General features: G+C 37.0%; 1 protein-coding gene across 4 annotated transcripts in view; it reads right to left on the bottom strand.

The window, feature by feature from the left end:
• RBL1 (RB transcriptional corepressor like 1) overlaps positions 1-15,934 on the bottom strand; it is a 47,024-nt gene extending 31,090 nt beyond the window's left edge. For 2 of the 4 annotated variants that reach the window (XM_031433852.2, XM_031433853.2), the window contains exons 1-9: positions 15,504-15,934; positions 12,373-12,506; positions 7,592-7,792; positions 7,274-7,338; positions 7,044-7,172; positions 6,775-6,935; positions 4,835-4,884; positions 4,058-4,244; positions 3,031-3,197 (exon numbers count right to left, since the gene is read on the bottom strand). In XM_031433852.2, the coding sequence (XP_031289712.1) occupies positions 3,031-3,197; positions 4,058-4,244; positions 4,835-4,884; positions 6,775-6,935; positions 7,044-7,172; positions 7,274-7,338; positions 7,592-7,792; positions 12,373-12,506; positions 15,504-15,659 (1,250 nt within the window). In that variant the 5' untranslated portion in view covers positions 15,660-15,934. Of the gene's footprint in view, positions 1-3,030; positions 3,198-3,920; positions 4,014-4,057; positions 4,245-4,834; positions 4,885-6,774; positions 6,936-7,043; positions 7,173-7,273; positions 7,339-7,591; positions 7,793-12,372; positions 12,507-15,503 lie in introns of those variants that run through there. The other 2 variants (XM_064475711.1, XM_064475712.1) reach the window with 2 other exon arrangements.
• Between the last annotated feature and the right edge of the window lie 1,721 nt (positions 15,935-17,655).

Here is a 17,655-nt window from a genome sequence, read left to right as displayed (position 1 = left end):
AACTCCCTGTTTCCCCCTCCCCTAACCCTGCCAACTACCATTCTACTTTGTTTCTATCAGTCTTACTACTTTAGATATGTCATATAAGTGGAATCATGCAGCATTTGCCTTTTTGTGATTGGCTTTTCTCACTTAGTATAATGCCTTTAAGGTTCATCTATGTCATAGCATATAACAAGATGTCCTTCTTTTTAAGGGTAAGTAATATTCTGTCATATATACCACATTTTCTTTATCCATTAATTCATCAGTGGACATTTAGGCTGCTTCTACATGTTGGCTCTTGTAATACTGCAATGAATTTTAGTGTGCAAATATCCCTTTGAGATCCTGTTTTCAACTCTTTGGGATATGTGCCCAGAAGTGGGATTGTTAGGTCATAAAAATTATATTTTTAATTATTTGGGAAACCTCCATACTGTTTTCCCTATCAGCTACATCTTTTTGCAATCCCAACAGTGTGCCAATTCTGATTTCTTCACATACTCACCAATCTTGTTATTTTCTGGTTTTTTAATAGTGGCCATTCTAATGGGGGAAGGTGATATCTCACTGTGGTTTTAATTTGTATTTACCTGATGATTAACGATGTTGAGAATTTTTTCATATGCTTGTTGGCCATTTGTATGTCTTCTTTGGAGAAATGTCTATTCAAGTCTCTTGCTCATATTTTTAATCAGGTGATTTTTTTTTTTTTTTATGTTGTATGCTCTTCAAATACTTTGGCTATTAACCCCTTATCTGATATAGGGTTTGCAATTATTTTCTCCTATTCTAGTAGGTTGCCTTTTTACCCTATTGATTATTTCCATTGCTGTAAAGGAATATTTAAGTATGTCACATTTGTCTATTTCTGCTTTTGTTACCTATACTTTTGGTGCCATATCCAAGAAGTCACTGCCCATTTCAACATTATAAAGATTTTTCCCTATGTTTTCTTCTAGTTGTATAGTTTTAGGTGTCATGTTTAGGTCTTTAATCCATTTTAACTTAACTTTTGTTTATGATATAAAATAAGAGTCCATCTTCATTCTTCTGCATGTGGATATCTCAGACATATCTGCACACCCAAGTTAACTGCAGTATCATTCACAATAGCCAAGATGTGGAAGCAACCTAAATGTCCAATGATTAATAAATGGATAAAGAAAATGTGGTATACACATACAATGGGATATTATTCAGCCTTAAAAAGAGGGAAATCCTGTCATATGTTACAACATGGATAAATCTTGAAGACATTATACTAAGTGAATTAAGCCAGTCATGAAAAGGCAAGTACTGCATGATTACCTATAGCCAGTATCTAAAGTAACTTCCATATATGGTATAAGATAGAGTCCATCTTCATTCTTTTGCATATGGACATCCAGTTTTCCCAACATTTGTTAAAGAGACTATCCGTTCCCCTCTAGTGTGGTCTTGGCGCCTCTGTCAAAGATCATTTGACCATATACGAGAAGGTGTATTTTGGGACTCTCTAGTCTATTCCATTGGTCTACATATCCGTTTATGCCACTACCATATTGTTTTGATTAATGTAGCTTTCTAATATGTTTTGAAATCAAAAGTGTGAGGCCTCCAGCTTTGTACTTCCTCCTCAAGATTGTTTTGGCTACTAAAAGTCCTTTGAAATTCCATATAATTTTTAGATTTTTTTTTGGTATTCCTGTAAAAACTGCCACTGTGATTTTGATAGGGATTATACTGAATTTATAGCTTGCTTTGAGTAATATGGACATTTTAACAATATTATATTTCCCAATCCATGAACATGGACTGTCTTACCATTTTTTTTGTTTGTTTCTATGTTCTTTATCTTTTGCATTCTGTTTTCTTCCTTCCCTTTCTATTGCTATAAAATGTTTGCATAGTTCTTTGCCATTTCTTTATAACTTATTCATGCTAGATGGGTAGTTCAGTTCAAATCTATTTATACAAATGTTATGAGGGTAGAACCTCATGAGTCCTCCTACCTTATCTTCTTCTGCTTATCTTCTGAGCTATGGTTGAAGTTGGGGATTGTTCCGTCCACTCTTCTATAGATTGAGGTTTGAGGACTAGGAAGGCTTAGATGGTGCAACGTTTAGCTTTTGTTGGAGGACCAGGGCTTTGCATTCTCCTCTGAGATTTAGTTAAATGTCTTCATTACAGGGTTCATTATACCTAGGTCAGGGATATATTCTAATTGTGTGAGGATCTCTCCTCAAGTCAGCTGGATACCTTGGAAAATGGCAGGTCATGGGAATTTTTCTTATTTTTGCTGCTATCTTCTTCATGGTATATAGGGACTTTCAGTTGGGGAGGTTTCTGTGACTTTTTATCCTTCTGCCTACTCAGTCCATTTGTTTCTCTCCACATCTGGGGTATTAATGAGCATTCACAAGGTCCTGTTAACATACTCTCTTTCTCCAGTAATGTTTCTTGGGGATGGGCATATCAGAATCATCCATTTCCTTTCTTGACCACCACTTTAGAAAATTATAGCATGAAATCCTATCCCTCTCCTCATTTGGTTGCTGCTAATGTAATTATTTTACTGATTTTTACTATTCTCTTATTTCCTTAGGTATTAGGAAAACAGGTTTTCTAATCTGGCTTCACTTTACCATCTTTACCAGGAAATATGTCTCTTTTTCTTAAACAGGTGCATAAAATTCCACTTTATGGCTGTACCATCAAAATATAACCAGTCTTCCATTCGATGGACATTTAGACTGAACCAATCAGAAGTCAGTGTGAAAAGAAAAACAATAATGCATAACTTAGGAGTGTTACCAGAGTGAAATGTAAGAGCTAAATAACATTTAAGATGCATTTAACCTTGAAAGTCTATAGTAATATCTAACAAAATTTATATATAATTTTCAACAGGTACGTTTATCTCACTTCAGGTCAACATACTTTGTGACTGAAATGGTATAGTAAAACTTGCCATACCCTCTATCTCCAGAATTCTGAAATACTGAAAACAGAATGGAATACAGAATCTAAAAGAGACATTTAGAAAAATAATAGTATTGTACTTACTCAAAAATATTTATAAGTTGTTCACTTGGTGCATTTTTCAGTCCGGCCACAATGCTCTGTAACCGGCTGACACTTTGGGTGGCTGAAGCAACAGGAGTAATGACCGCTTCTTTTTCTCTTAAATATCGCCGTCCTGTCAGTGGGGTAGAAGGTGCAAATGATGTTTTCTGTCACAAAAGAAAAATATATGAGATTAAAAAGTTACCTTCTTCCTCATTATGTATTTAATTCAGTACATACACTATCTTATCTATTCAAGTTTAGTAAGTTGCTTTTTCCTCCTCTTCTGGTTACTCACCAAATTTTTAACAATATTATGCTAATAACAACCTTACATTTGAGTAACACTTTTTCAAAGTGCTTTCTATCTATAATCTCACCTTATCTTCATAACGTTCATTTGAAATATAACATACACATTTTCATTTTACATATGAGGGAACAGGCACAGAGAAGTTAAAAAACTTGTTAAAGCTGAAAAAGTTAATGGCAGAGCCAGGACTAAAACAGGTTTCTATTTTCTAGACCAGTGAATTTTCTAGTAGACCTCATCCTCCAACCCATCTTACATATAAATACAGAATTTTAACTTTTTGGGGGGATAAATATAGAATTAATCCTTGGTTATTAACAATCAAATCCAGGGTTATATAGCTGAAGTTTGGGAAGAGCACATAGTCTGTCATGGGTAGGAAAGCAAACTAAATTTTAAAGCAAGAGAACAGTGGCTAAAGTGATGCAAAGAAAGAACAGGAAGAAAGCAAAAATCCTTCTTCATGTCTAAAGACACATACTCTACTGAAAACCCAGGCATCCTGGGAAAATATCCGAATATTAGAAATAGCAAGAAATGAGGTAAAAATACTAAATGCCATAGTTTTGAAAATTACCTTTAAGGCTTTCATGGGAAATATGAATTAGTAGAAGAAGCTCAAGATTTAACTTGAAAGATGCTCCTGCTGTTAGTAGAATCACACACAGAAAGAAAAAGATCATTCAAGACTGAGGCCAGGCTAGGTTATATTACTTTTTCAAAGTGTTGTTGAAGGTTACACTCCACATTGGCCTGTGCTGTCAGTTTCCCTAACGGGGTGTCACCAGTGAACTTTCGAGGGGTTCCAATTTCCTCTTCTGCATCTGCTCCCAAAAAGATCCTCTCATCGAAATCACCAACAGTTAAAACATATTCTTCATACTCCTTGTTCACTGCTTTGCTGAAAAGAGAATTATTTTAAGCTGCCAGAGTAAAACTAAGTTACACAGTGGATTTATCTTGACTTAAAGATAGATTTCAACTCCACAGCCTGGAAAAAGCTCATGATTTCTAGTTTTTATTAACTCTGCCCATCTAACAATATAAGAGGTTCTATCTGGTCACGGACATTCTTCATATTCACATACACAGCAACAAGTTACTTTGAAATGTGAGTGAAAAGAGAATCTGAAAACTAGTTGAACCTAATTAAGATCTGATCAGAGAGGAAATAACTGCATGTGGCTTTGAAATATAAGCACATTCTGAATTTGCCAACATTTGATTAATGAAAGAATGTAAACTCAAATACAGAAGTCATGGGGTCTGTTTATGAGCTGCTCAGGAAAGCAGCTGTTTTAAGTGCCAAAGTTTCTTAAAATGAATTTAAAGACAACAAGGCTTAGTGATAACACCCACTCACTGCCACTAACACAGAAGGAACCTGAATTTGGAGGAGTTATCTTGATATAAAGTTTCACTTAACAAATTGCAACAAATGATCATCCACAGGCTATGCTTTGCCAGATACGACAAGTAGTAGATACTTACCTATTATCAGTAAAACTGGAAAGGTCCAGGAGGCATTCTCCCTTTAAAATCTGGGAAGAAAAAGTAATTTTGTGACACTGAATAATTAGACATATTAACATACACACAAAAACATGACATTTATCTAAATTTTCACATTGGTACTTGTTATAAATAACACACACAAAATAGAATTAGTTCTTTCAGACCAGTAAATTCTATGTAGCATGCAAATAAAATATCAAAAAATATGTAAAGTCAAGTTTTGAAAATACTTTGAAGTTAGTCTATAGCAGTGGTTTCCAAATTTTAGTGACATAACAATCATGCAGGGGAACTTATTAAAAATGCAGATTGATGGACCTCAAGGCCTGAACTATAGCAGCATTTTAAACAAATTCCCCAAGTGCTTCTGAGGAAAGCTGTCCAATTTTAAACACTGGTCTATGGAGAAGGAAAACTAACATTTATTGAATGATGATGTGTGTCAGGCAAGAAAAAGATTCAAACGGAATACAGGTACTATTGCTGGTGAGAAAGAAAAACTATATTGTTATTAATATTTTCTGTGTATCCACTCTATACTTAGATTACTATACATCAGGGGCTGCAAACTCAAATGTTTTCAGGGGTCAGGATTCAACATACATAAAATGAAGAGGGAAGAAAGCACATTTCCCATCCTAAAAGAGGTGGCTGTCATTTAGCTCGATAACAGTTACCCATGTAGAAATTCCAGTCCAAAATTGCCATAGCTTCTGATTTTAAAAATTTTCATATAAAAGGTCTTTCTTTATATGTAAATTAACAATTGAACAAAATTAAAATGAAATAAAAATGAAGGGAAGGGGGCATAGCTCAGGGGCAGAGCATTTGACTGCAAATAAAAATGAAAACACCCTAGCAGGCCAAACAAAACATCTGTGGTCCAGGGGCAGGAGGACCACTTTCCAAACCAGGATACTTTTGGAGTGAAAGGAGATACTATAATAATTACGCCAAGACAAAAGCCCAAAATCAGATAATCCAGACAAACTAAAAAGTATGGTCATTGTACCCAGGGGTCACTAGTGTGTTACTTTACAGAGACATAATCCTTGAGCTCCTTTATAAGTTTACTTTGTTGGAGATTAAAATTTTACAGACAAAGAGCCATTTAAAATATATCTATATACATATATATACATACATATATATATACACACACACACACACACACGTATATAGTATGTATACATATAAATATTTGTTGAAAGATAAGACTAAATACAAAAGTTTATATAAGAACTCAGTTAGGGCAGACATTATGCTTGAAGAAAAATCTCATAATATTATTTGCAGAGAGGGGAACCACAGTGATAACCTAATTCAAATTCCTTTTTTCTTAACCAAAGAAAACTCAAGGCCTAGCTGGATTAAATGCTTCAACGTTGGGGAAATAAGAAACTAAGACCCAAAGGAATAAGGCAATTCATAAATATAGAAATAGCTAGGTAAAAAAAGATCCAGAATGCATGCAGGTAGCCCACAAGTGGCTACAAAACTATAAGGGATTTTCTGCTTGATTCATATAGGATTAAAGGGACAGTTGTTATACATCATCCTACTTTGAATAAATAGCAGTTATTCTAATTGTGGCAGTAAACTAGCTTACTCTGACCTTATGCTTTTCATAATTATTCTGATGTTCTGTTCTTCATAATTCTTTATCAGAACCTCCTACAATTGTCTGACAGTGTATTACTTGACAGTATATATGGTTGGTCATATTCTTCAACAACTGAGTTTCACACATCACAGAAGATCATAGGACAATTCTGCATCACAACAAAGACTGAAACCTGGGAATCTTGACCCTGAGTCCTATAATGTAGAGAACTTGTTTAAAACACTGTTTTTCCCTTTGAGGCTGCCGCTGCTCCCCATCCCAAACTAGAGCAATTTAATTGCAAGTACAGTACCTTCCTGTCAAAGAGTTTTGAAATATATGGCTTAAAGTAGTGCTCCTTTATTCCTTTGGCTTCTACTAGAAGTCCGTCATGTAGTTCACACAGTACAGCAATGATGCAGGGAGGGTCTTCAGAAGCCCTAAAGTCAGCAGTATGGAAATCAGACGGCAAACCTAGTTTGACAGGGTATGAAGAGCAATGAGGGAAAAAAGAATATGGTCAAGTTTTAAAACTTTTTCTAAAAATTGATAATTGGTTTTCAAAAAGACATAAGGTCTTACCTTTAAATGATGGATTTAACAAGTCTCGTCTATTTGGGCATATAATGGCGTTGGCAAAAATCAGATCCAAGCAGCACAGAAGTAAATGATAGGAATTTACTAAATCATCTCCAATCATACGAAAATTACCTTTATAAGAAAAAAAAGACATAAAACCCAGAAACTTTTCACATCAAATAGCACCAAGTTACCACAGTAGATAAGTAAAACAACTGAAAGTGTCACCTTACCCTTAGTATAAACAAAGAGTGTCCAACAGAAATTAAAGAGCTCCTTAACACTGCAAGGAATCCTCCTACAAAGGGGGAGGGGGGAAATGTACTTTTTATCTAACTTGCTAAATATCATTTCACATTTGTCATTTAAATTGAAACAGTAAATATAAATAACAAATAGTAAAATCAAATTACATATAAAATCTCATTCACAAAGGACAATCTATGGTTTATTAAGTGAAGTTAAAATGTAGGCTTTTAAAAAGTGCAAATTCCCTTAATAAGTTTGTATTGCAATTTCTATGTTAATTACATAAGGATTAAGTGTCTCACCTCTGCTTCCTGCTTCGTGGTAACTTTGGTGGCTCTTCATATGGATTTTGAAATATATCTAGAAAAATTGGCTCAAATTTTTTGAAAATTACAGTAGACACCTCAAAATTTCTTTCTAGCCTTTCTACACGTTCACGAAATTCTTGTGGCAGGTTTGACATGTCCATCCACTTCTTCATTTTACTAAAAAACTGTATTAAACTAAACAGAAAAAAAGCAACCTTAAAATGAGTCCATATAATAGATGGAAAAAGAAACTATGCCTAAGAATCTTTTTTAAAAAGCCTAATTTTATAAAGAAAAGACAAAAAGAGAAGAAAAACCCCAAAAACCTCAATTCATGTGCTACAAAATGACTTTGGTTCCCAGAATTACTGTAGGCATATAGATTTTGAACTAGTGGTCAATACATAAAATGTCTTCTACTATGCATGGAGCATCTACCTATTTCTTTTATTCCCTGAAGCGCGTAGATAATACTCTGGATATAAATCTAAGTAAATATTAGTCAAGAGACTGATGAGTTCACAAAACTAGTTTGAGGAAAGAGAATCTTTCAATACTGGATTCTGGAAGGTGATCACAAAGCACCAGATTGTTACAGAGTGAGAATAAAATTCGTGTTTTGTGTTCAACGTGTGGTTCCATCACCAAATATAAACTAAGAAGGGAGTGAAATTAACATTTGGATTGGTGGATTCTGAGTAAAGCAGATTACTCTCCATCATGTGGGTGGGCTCATCTAATCAGTTGAAGGTCTTAACAGAAAATACACTGACCTCCTCCCAAGTAAGAAGGAATTTTGCCAGCAGACTGCCTTTGGATTCAAATTAAAACATCCCTGGGTCACCGATCTGCTGGCCTACCCAAGATTTTGAACTTTCCAAGCCTCCACAACCACGTGAGTCAATTTCTTAAAATAATTCCCTCTCCACTCTCTTCTTCCCAGCCTGTGCATGTCTGCATGTGCACACATGCAAATGCACTTGCTTGCACTCTCTCTCTCTCTATATATATACACATTCTATTGGTTTTGTTTCTCTGGTGAACCCCAATATAACATACATATAATTTTCTTCTGAACCATTTGAGAGTGAAGTATAGCTATTTATACCTCTCTACTCATAAATACTTCCATTTCTATTTTCTGAGAAAGAGGTCTTACATGACTAAGCATAGTTATCAAAATCAGAAAATTTTGTATTGATAAAATACTATTAGTACATATTTAAATTTAAAATTTACCAACTGTCGCAATAATGTTCTCTATAGCAATTGTAAATTTCCTAATCTAGGATCTAATCAAGTAGCATGCATTGCATTTATGTGTTATTTCCTTTTAGTTTCCTTCAATCTTCAGTCAAGATCTGTTCTTCAGACAAGATTACACTGTATAGCACAGCAAAATATATACAAGATCTAATGGTATCTCACAGAGAAAAAAATGTGACAATGAATATATATATGTTCATGTATAACTGAAAAATTGTGCTCTACACTGGAATCTGATACAACATTGTAAAATGATTATAAATAAAAAATGTTAAAAAAAAAAAAAGATCTGTTCTTCAGACTGTCTTTTGTGACACCAACATTTTGGAAGAGGACAGGTCAGTTATTTTGTAGTATGTCCCTACATGCTTCTCATTATTAGATTCAGGCTATGTATTTTTGACACAGTACTACATAAGTGATGTCATATCCTTCTCAGAGGTGTGTATCCATTTGTTCCATTATTGACAATAACCCTATACCTGATTTAGATGGTATCTGCCAGGTTTTCCACTTCAAAATTACTATTTTTCCCTTTGTAATTGATAAGTGACTTGTAGAGAGATACTCTGCAATTATGCAAATATTTTGCTCCCCATCAAACTGAACTTCTATAGTTTTAGCATCCATTGGTGATTTTTTGCCTCAGTCAATTATTAAAAGTGGTTGCAAAATGGTGGGGTGTTTTTTCTAACTCATTTTTTTCTACATTTATTACTTGGCATTCTAATGTAAGGAAGAGATTTCCCTTCTGTCCTATTTATTATCAAACTAGATTTTACTAAGTGAGTTGTAATCCATTACTATCTCTATTCATTTTGATTTTCAGATTATCCCAGATATGGCTATGAATCAGAGCCTTTTCAAACTAGCTCCTATGTTCCTTAGACATGTCCCCACATTTTTTTGAGCACTTCCTTACTTTCTGGTATAAGCTTGTGATTCTTTTTTATTTGTCTAAATGAACATGTTGATGTTGGCCGATTGCTCTTTCAGTAATTAAGAATCTGACACTTAAAAAAAAATTTTTAAACCAATTTACATTTAAAAAACACATATCTTTTGACCCATCTCTACACTTAAAGGAATTTATCTGAAATACATATTTATAATAATGTTCACTTGTCTATAATCACAAATGACTGGATATAATCTACATGTCCATCAATAAAGGGGCTGGCTAAATATATAAAGCATCCTTATATCTTAAAATATTCTACAGTCATTAAAAAAGTTAATGAGGTAGAGCCATAACTAGTAATACAGAAGGATTTCCAGAATCTAAAGTAAGAAAAGCAAGTGCAGAAACATACATATAGTATAATCTCATTTACATTTACAACAAAAAAACAAAAAATCTGAAAAACGGATTTTTTTTCTTATTTAACAATTTAATAACAATAAATGCTAATAGTGGTAAATTCTGGAGAATGAAAAAAGGAAGAGACATCTTTCTACTTTCAACCCCTCTGTATCATTTGAAAAATTTTAAACCTTTTTTTCAATTGTAGTAAAAGTATATACAACGTAAAACTTAACCATTTTTAAGTGTATAGTTCAGTGGCATTAACCATTACCACCATGTACCTCCAGAACTCTTTTCATTATTTGAAATTTTTATCATGAGCTTATACTGCTCTAAATTTTAAGTTTTTTCTCTTTTGTTCAGTTTCCTCAACAACTTATTATTTCAAAGACTTAAAATTTTTATTTTTTTAAACTTTTTTATTGATTTATAGTCATTTTACAACGTTGTGTCAAATTCCAGTGTAGAGCACAACTTTTCAGTTATACATGAACATATATATATTCATTGTCACATTTTTTCTCTGTGAGCTACCATAAGATCTTGTATGTATTTCCCTGTGCTATATAGTATAATCTTGTTTGACTTAAAAATTTTATACAGTGATGAGAAACATTGATAGAAAAAGATGATACTACAACGAATAAGGTTTTATTCAGTTAAGAAAATTACCTGAACTCCATCCATCTTAGTTATTCTTTCATTTCTCTTTTTTTTTTTTTTGGGAGGGGGGAAGGTGATTAGGTTTGTTTATTTATTCATTTATTTATTTATTTTAATGGAAGTACTGAGTATTTGAACCCAGGATCCTGTGCATGCTAAGTACGTGCGCTACCACTGAGCTACACCCTCCCCTCCATTTGTTTTTATCATGAATGACAAAAATCTTATCTATTAAAGTTTTTAAAATTGTCTTGACTTAATTATTTTTCCATTTATAGAAATCAAAATTGTTCTGAGGATTTTTCTTTTCGTCTTTAATTTAGCATGAACTGAAACCTAACCCTTGCTGAATAGGGCTTTACAGTTTGTTTCTCCTCTATTCTGGAAACCCAGGAGAGCAAATAGACAATGACCTCAAAAAGTTTTGTCACAGGTTAAAAAAAAATGCAGAAACAGAGAACGTTAGCAACTATCCAAATGTGGATCACTCCATTTCTGTTGTTTTGTATGCAAATAGTTCCATATGGTTGATACTAGAGCAAGTAAAAGCTATAGCTGAGACCCTACCAATTGCTTAGTATTTGTAAGGGAAAAAATATTAACCATACAGTAGAGAAACAGGATAATATCTTTAGTAGATGATCAAAATTAACATCACCAATGAGAGGCAGATGGATATCATGTGCCTTCAGATGTGATATGCTGAAGACACAAAATCACTTAAGTAGTTTTCCATCTGGGAATGTAAAACCTGCATCTAATCATAAGGAAACATGAAACAAATACAAAATAAGGGACAATCTATTAAAAAAGGGTGGGAGGTAGGGTGGTTGTGAATTATACTCTTCAAAAATGTCAATGTCCTAAGAGACAAAGGCTGTAGAAATGTCCCCGATTAAAGGAGACTAAGGAGACAGGGGAAATGAATGCGATACCTGATCCAATAATGGAGATGGTACTTGAGAAAAAAAAATGCCATAAAGAATTTTACTGGATCAACTAATAAAACTAGAATAGAGATAACAGATTAGGTAAGATTGTTCTATCAATAATAATAAATAAATAACTGTACTGTAGTTATTTAAGGACATATACACTGAAGTATTTAGGGGTAAAGGGCTATAATGGACGCTACTTAAATTGAAACAGTTGACAAAAAATATTGTCTAAGAGAAAAAGATAAAATGACAAAGCAAATGGGGTAAAATGTCAATAAAAGGTGAGTCTAGGTCAAGAGTATATGGATGTTCTTTGTATTTTTCTTATTTTTGCAACTTTTCTGAAAGCTTGATAATATTCTTAAGTTTAAAATACTAATGAAAAATTTATAGATAAAAAGGATGTAGTACAGAGGCCTCTGACTGAAGTTAAAATTTAAGAAAGAGAGGCAAAGGACGAATGTGAGAATTAGGAAAAGATACCTATATGATAACAAACTTAGAATGGAATGAAGTTAAATGATTTAAAGTAAAGAGAAATTAAATCCTAAAATTAAATTTAAGACTTATAAAACAATGTTTGAAAAATCAAAGTACTTTACCTTAATTTGGCCGAACGTAGTATTCTGGTAAGTGAAACACAATTTCCTTCCATGATACCCTTTCCAACTGTGGGGATAATGCTTTTGCGACACGCAACGTATAATGAACATGCCAACCAGTGTATAACTTCTCCCTGGCAGACAAAAGACAAACAACAAAATAGATATATTATGTTAAAATGCTTGAATTCTAGAACGAAAAGAGATCTCAGAATTATCTGGTCTAATTATCTTTCTGTATTAACAGGCCAGAGAGGTGAAGACATTTGCCCAAGGTAACAAAGCTTGGTTAGTTGCAGTAATGGGTATAAAACTACTCTCAGTCCTGGGTAAGATGCTAAATCAGTATGAATCTAAAGACAGATCTCTCAATACACCCCAAATCTAATATTATTAAAAGAGTTCTCTCAAAATTTCTCAGCATTAGCTTTCTCAGTTTTATACCACCAGTCACAGCCTTGATGGTGCTGAAGTTCCTTTCTATCAGTTTAGTTTTGTTTCTTTTTTAACTAGTTTGGCAGAGAAAGGAAAGAACAGAGTAGAAAGGTATCACACATAAATAAATACCTATCTTGCACAACATAAAGGAGACTATCATTTCTGTGAGGTAAAAATTTGGGGAATTATTTACCCCAAAATTTAAAATAGTAAGTATGGCTCTTAGCAGATATTTCAATTTACAATGCTACAAAAAAGTGACACTTGGGAATTCAACATCTAATTCTCTGCTTTAGACTTGAGATATCTCCAAGCTAGACTTACTTTATGACTTCATTACTGAGCTTTACCTGAAAATTTAAGGATTAAGAACTAGACACAAATCTCATTACACAATATGATACTGTTCCTATTCATTGTTCTGCAGGTCCTTTTTAAGATCAGACTCTAGAAGAATAAGATGACTGATAAAAAAATTTCTTGCAGGAATCCAAAAGGGGTGGGTAGAAATGGGTAGCCACCAATAAAACTGAGACCCAGTGGTCCTACCCTAAAATTCTTATTTGCTCAAGGCATTAAGTGAGGCAGATAAGCTTAAGGTTGAATATTTTTAGAAGTCTTGATTAACAAATTATTTGGATATAGCATCCAACTATTGCAGAGCTTTTGGATACAGGTTACTAGACGAAAACACCATTAAGATAGGGAAGAACCAAAAGTACTGCTTTAATTTTTTTTTCCTTAAAAAAAAAAGCACATATAGTATTTAATCTAGTTCCTTAATTATAGGTCTTAGAAATACAAAGATGTTCTGATCTCATGGAACTCCAAGTCTAGAGCTAAGAGGAACAGATTCTATTATCTATAATTGATGATATATATGCTATAAGAAGAATTAAAGATTAAGTGTTAAGGGAGAATATAGTGTAGTGAGTAACTGATTTTGATGGGCAGTCAGGGAAGGATTCACAGAGGGAGACAAAACTGGTAAGTGGTAAATCACCAAAATATATGGGGGAAAAGGGGTGGGTAAGGGGAAAATATAGGCAGGAGCTTGTCGGGTAGTTGAGAGAGTGTAGAGGCCAGCCAGGGAGAGAGATTCTTAGGAAGCAGTAGATATATGAAAATCTTTTCACTAAAAACAAAACAAAAAGAGGAAAATAAAGCATTGTAGATAGAATAAACACGAACACTCTTAACTTTCACAACTGTGCTAAGTCAAATATGTAAGATATCCTGATCAATTCTACCTAACTGGAGATTTAGCTCTTCAATTTTCCTTGGAGTAGGGAGTGAGGGAAAAGCTTCCAGGCAGAGGGAATGGCATGGAGAAAGCACACAAGTAGCAACAAGCTTGACATATTCAAGAATCTGAAAGAGATGCCTTGTTTAATGAATGCCTTGACCACAGCCTGCACTCAGCAATGCTTATTCAATGAGACCAAATGAAGATTTGGGATGTCAGAATGCTTTCTCAGACTTTTTTAGAAGTTTGTTTTCAATTGAGAGGCCATAATTTAGAATTTCCCTTACTTTCTTCTTCCTCCTCAAGATTTCCAGGCGTGCCACTCAGATGCAGACCATGGTCCTTTATACAATCTATCGAGTCCTACTCTGGAGACATACAAGTGTCTCCCCTTCTCCCTCACATATAAACACACACACTCGACTTCAAAGTTCCAACTCTACCTCTTTGAACCCAGCAATTATTTTAGCGGGTGATGACTCAGTAGAGCACTCTGTGAGTTCAGCCCTCCTGGATCACGAAAACCTTTGATCATAAGGCATCACAATTCTGTCTCTATACTGGGCTTATGCTTGTCTGGGTTCCTATGATAATTAGCAGAACGATCCTGGGCAAGACAATCTTCTGGGCCTTGATATTATTACCTGGAAAAGTGGGTTTAATACTCACTGCCCTGCCTCGTTCACAGGGCTGTTGTGAGGACTAAAAGCAAGAATGGTTGGGGAAAATCTAAAAATAGCCTACATTTATTTTGTTCAGAGACAGATACTGTGCTTAGCATCAGGGCAATCTAATTATCCCCGTCTGAGAGAGGAGAAACCTGGCGCCAAGAGACAAGTGCTGTGTGCACATTGGCTGTGACCAAACTTCTGTACAGTGGCAGGACTGCAAAGCGAGTAACCCAGACACCTTCAGGCGGAAGTGCGGAGAGGTGAAATGGCTCAGACTCCTTAACCTGGCTCTACTACTAACCGTGTGACTTTGGACAAGTAGGTTAGCCTCTTTAGGGCTCAGCTTCCTCATCTGTGTAATGGGGACTACAGAACATGTTCAGAGGGTTGTGGAGAGAACTAAGCGAGATGACATATTTAAAGCGCTGGGCAGTGGCGTCTAGGCACAAAATTCATCTAAACTTTTACCATTATTCACTTTAAAAAATAGACCTAAGGGCAGTCCCATGACGTCTGCGGCGCTAGTCTGGAGTCTAGGGGACCCCTGAGTGATACGTGACCTTGGACAAGCCACTCCTTTTCCGGACTTCAGTTTCCCGCCTCAAAATAAATGGATAGATTAATCTACACCCGCCCTTCCAGCTTCGCACGCCTCGGCGCGGGGTTGGGCAGAGACCCTTCCCGGTGGGGGAACTCCCACCGCCCCATAGGGTGGGGTAGGGGCGGGGCGGGAGGTGGGGCCTGGCGAGTTCGGGTCCCCACCTGCCGCCTCTCACCTCCAGGCTGTAGTTGCCCCGGATGGCGGTGAAGTCGTCCAGGGCTTCGGCCGCGCTCCCCTCGTCCAGGTTCAGCTCCTGGCACAGGGCCTGCAGCGCCTCCCCGGCCGCAGTGACCACCGCCGCCCCCTCGGCGTGGGGGTCGTCCTCATCCATCCCCAGGCCCGGCGGGCGGCGCGGCCACAGCCCCCCGATTCCTTTCTCCCTCCTGGCTGTGCTACCCACAACCACCCGCGCCCAAAGCGCGCGAAAATCGGGGGTTGCAGTACGACTTCTCTTCCATGGTCTGCATCCGCGTTTCTCCTCAAAAAAAGTCCGCTTCTCCTCCTGGACTCCCAGCCGTCCCTCTCCGGAAATGTGATAAGAAGACGGACCTCGGGGCCTAAGAAAGGCCTGGCTTAGCCCTTGACAGGTAGCGGTGGACACAGCCGACGGGGCAAACTGGGAGCGGAGGGATCGGCAGCCAGCGCGCAGGGTCTGCTGGGGATTGTAGTCCATATCCTGCCTTGGAAGCGGCGGCGCCTCCGTTTCTTGGTGACTCTGGTTTGGGCCGAGCTGGGCTGCCTGCTGCGAGGTGGCATCATTCATCTTAGGGAGAAGCCTCCTCTGCCCCTCCAACCCACGGGCCTGGTTTTGTCACTGCCCCAGGGCGCCAAAGTCTGATCAAGACTTGCTCCTTGTGTTAGGAGACCGAGAAGGGAGCCGAAAAAAGTGGTCCCTCCACAGTGGGGAGGGGGTGGAGTAGGGGGGGCCCATCGGACTTTCCTCAGCGTCTCCAGCGCGTAATGAGTGGTCTGTTGAGTGACGAAGGGAACACCTATCCATCTCTTCTTGATCTCTAAACGAGGTTTGACCTAGGCTGAAAGAACTGCAGGAGGGGGGCCCTGTCTCAGCTTCCCGGACCCTGGGAAATGTGACCCTGGAACCCAATTAAAACAGTCATTCCAAACTTGGGAATGACCTGAGCATCATCTGAAGGTATAGAACTGGTGTGGAAGTGTACCCTTCTGCTACCAAAACCCCTTCTCATAGGAAGAGCTAGAGTGATCCTTTTTAAAAGGTAAATCAGAGTTTGTCAAGAATCCTTCAGTAGACTCCTTTTGCCCTTAACATAATATCCAAACTTCTTTCCGTGGCCTATAAGGCCCCATGTTATCTGGCCTCACCTCATCTAGGGCACTGTCCCCCTCCTCAGGAATATAAGAAGATCCAGCCTCACTGCTGTGTTTTGGAACGTTGGAAACACCAAGCTGCCAAACTAGTTCTTGACTCAGGGCCTTTCTCACATGCTGATCAAACAGCCCCAAATACTCTATGCCAGATCTTTGCTTGTCTGGCTCTTCCTCGTCATTCAACTTTTTAGTTTTAGTCTCCTTGTCAGGCCATCCCTGAGCACTGTATTTAAAATACTTGACCCCCATTCCCCTCACCACCTCATTTCGTTATCTTCATAGCACCTTAACACTATCTGAAATTTTGTGTATTCATTGGCTCTTTCTACTAAAATGTGAGTTGATAAGAGCAGGGGCCTTCCTTTCATGTTCACTGTATTCCAGAGTTTAGATCAGTGCCTGACTCATAGTACTTAGTGTGGTCTTTGAAAAATTACAAACAGCCTATTGTTGCTTGGATGAGTGAAGGAGTCACCAGAGATGAAAATGGGAGACACATCAAGTTAGGTTGTGAAGGACCTCATATGACCCCCTATAAGCCTGGACATTATCAGTGGGGGGTTTAATGAAAGGAGGTGATGAATGATCGGTATGTGTTTTGGACAGGTTCCTCTGGCTGCAGTGAAACACATGGATTGAATGGGGTAGAGACTAGAGGTATGGAGATTGTAGGGGGCTGGTCCATCATGGGAAGGAGAGATGTTGCTGTCCTAGAACTGAAGGGGGCACTGCTGAGGGGAGGAGTCTCCAGTAAAATAGGTTTCCATCTGGGCCAAGAGGGTGAAAGGTGAGACTGTCAACTAGAATGGGAGTACAACCACAGGGATGAGATCAGTTCTGGAATGTTATGTGTGGGATGCTTGCAGAAAGTTTAAGAGGAGACTGTTGGTCCTGGAAGGTGACCCTTTTTCTTGGGCAACTTCCCAGTCTTCTACATTCTCCACACATAGAGAGGGGTAGGACTTGGGAACCAGCCACAA

The sequence above is a fragment of the Camelus dromedarius genome, chromosome 18 (genome assembly GCF_036321535.1).
Source record: "Camelus dromedarius isolate mCamDro1 chromosome 18, mCamDro1.pat, whole genome shotgun sequence".
In the NCBI taxonomy this organism is placed as follows: Eukaryota; Metazoa; Chordata; class Mammalia; order Artiodactyla; family Camelidae; genus Camelus; species Camelus dromedarius.
This window is presented reverse-complemented; position numbering and strand designations above follow the sequence as displayed.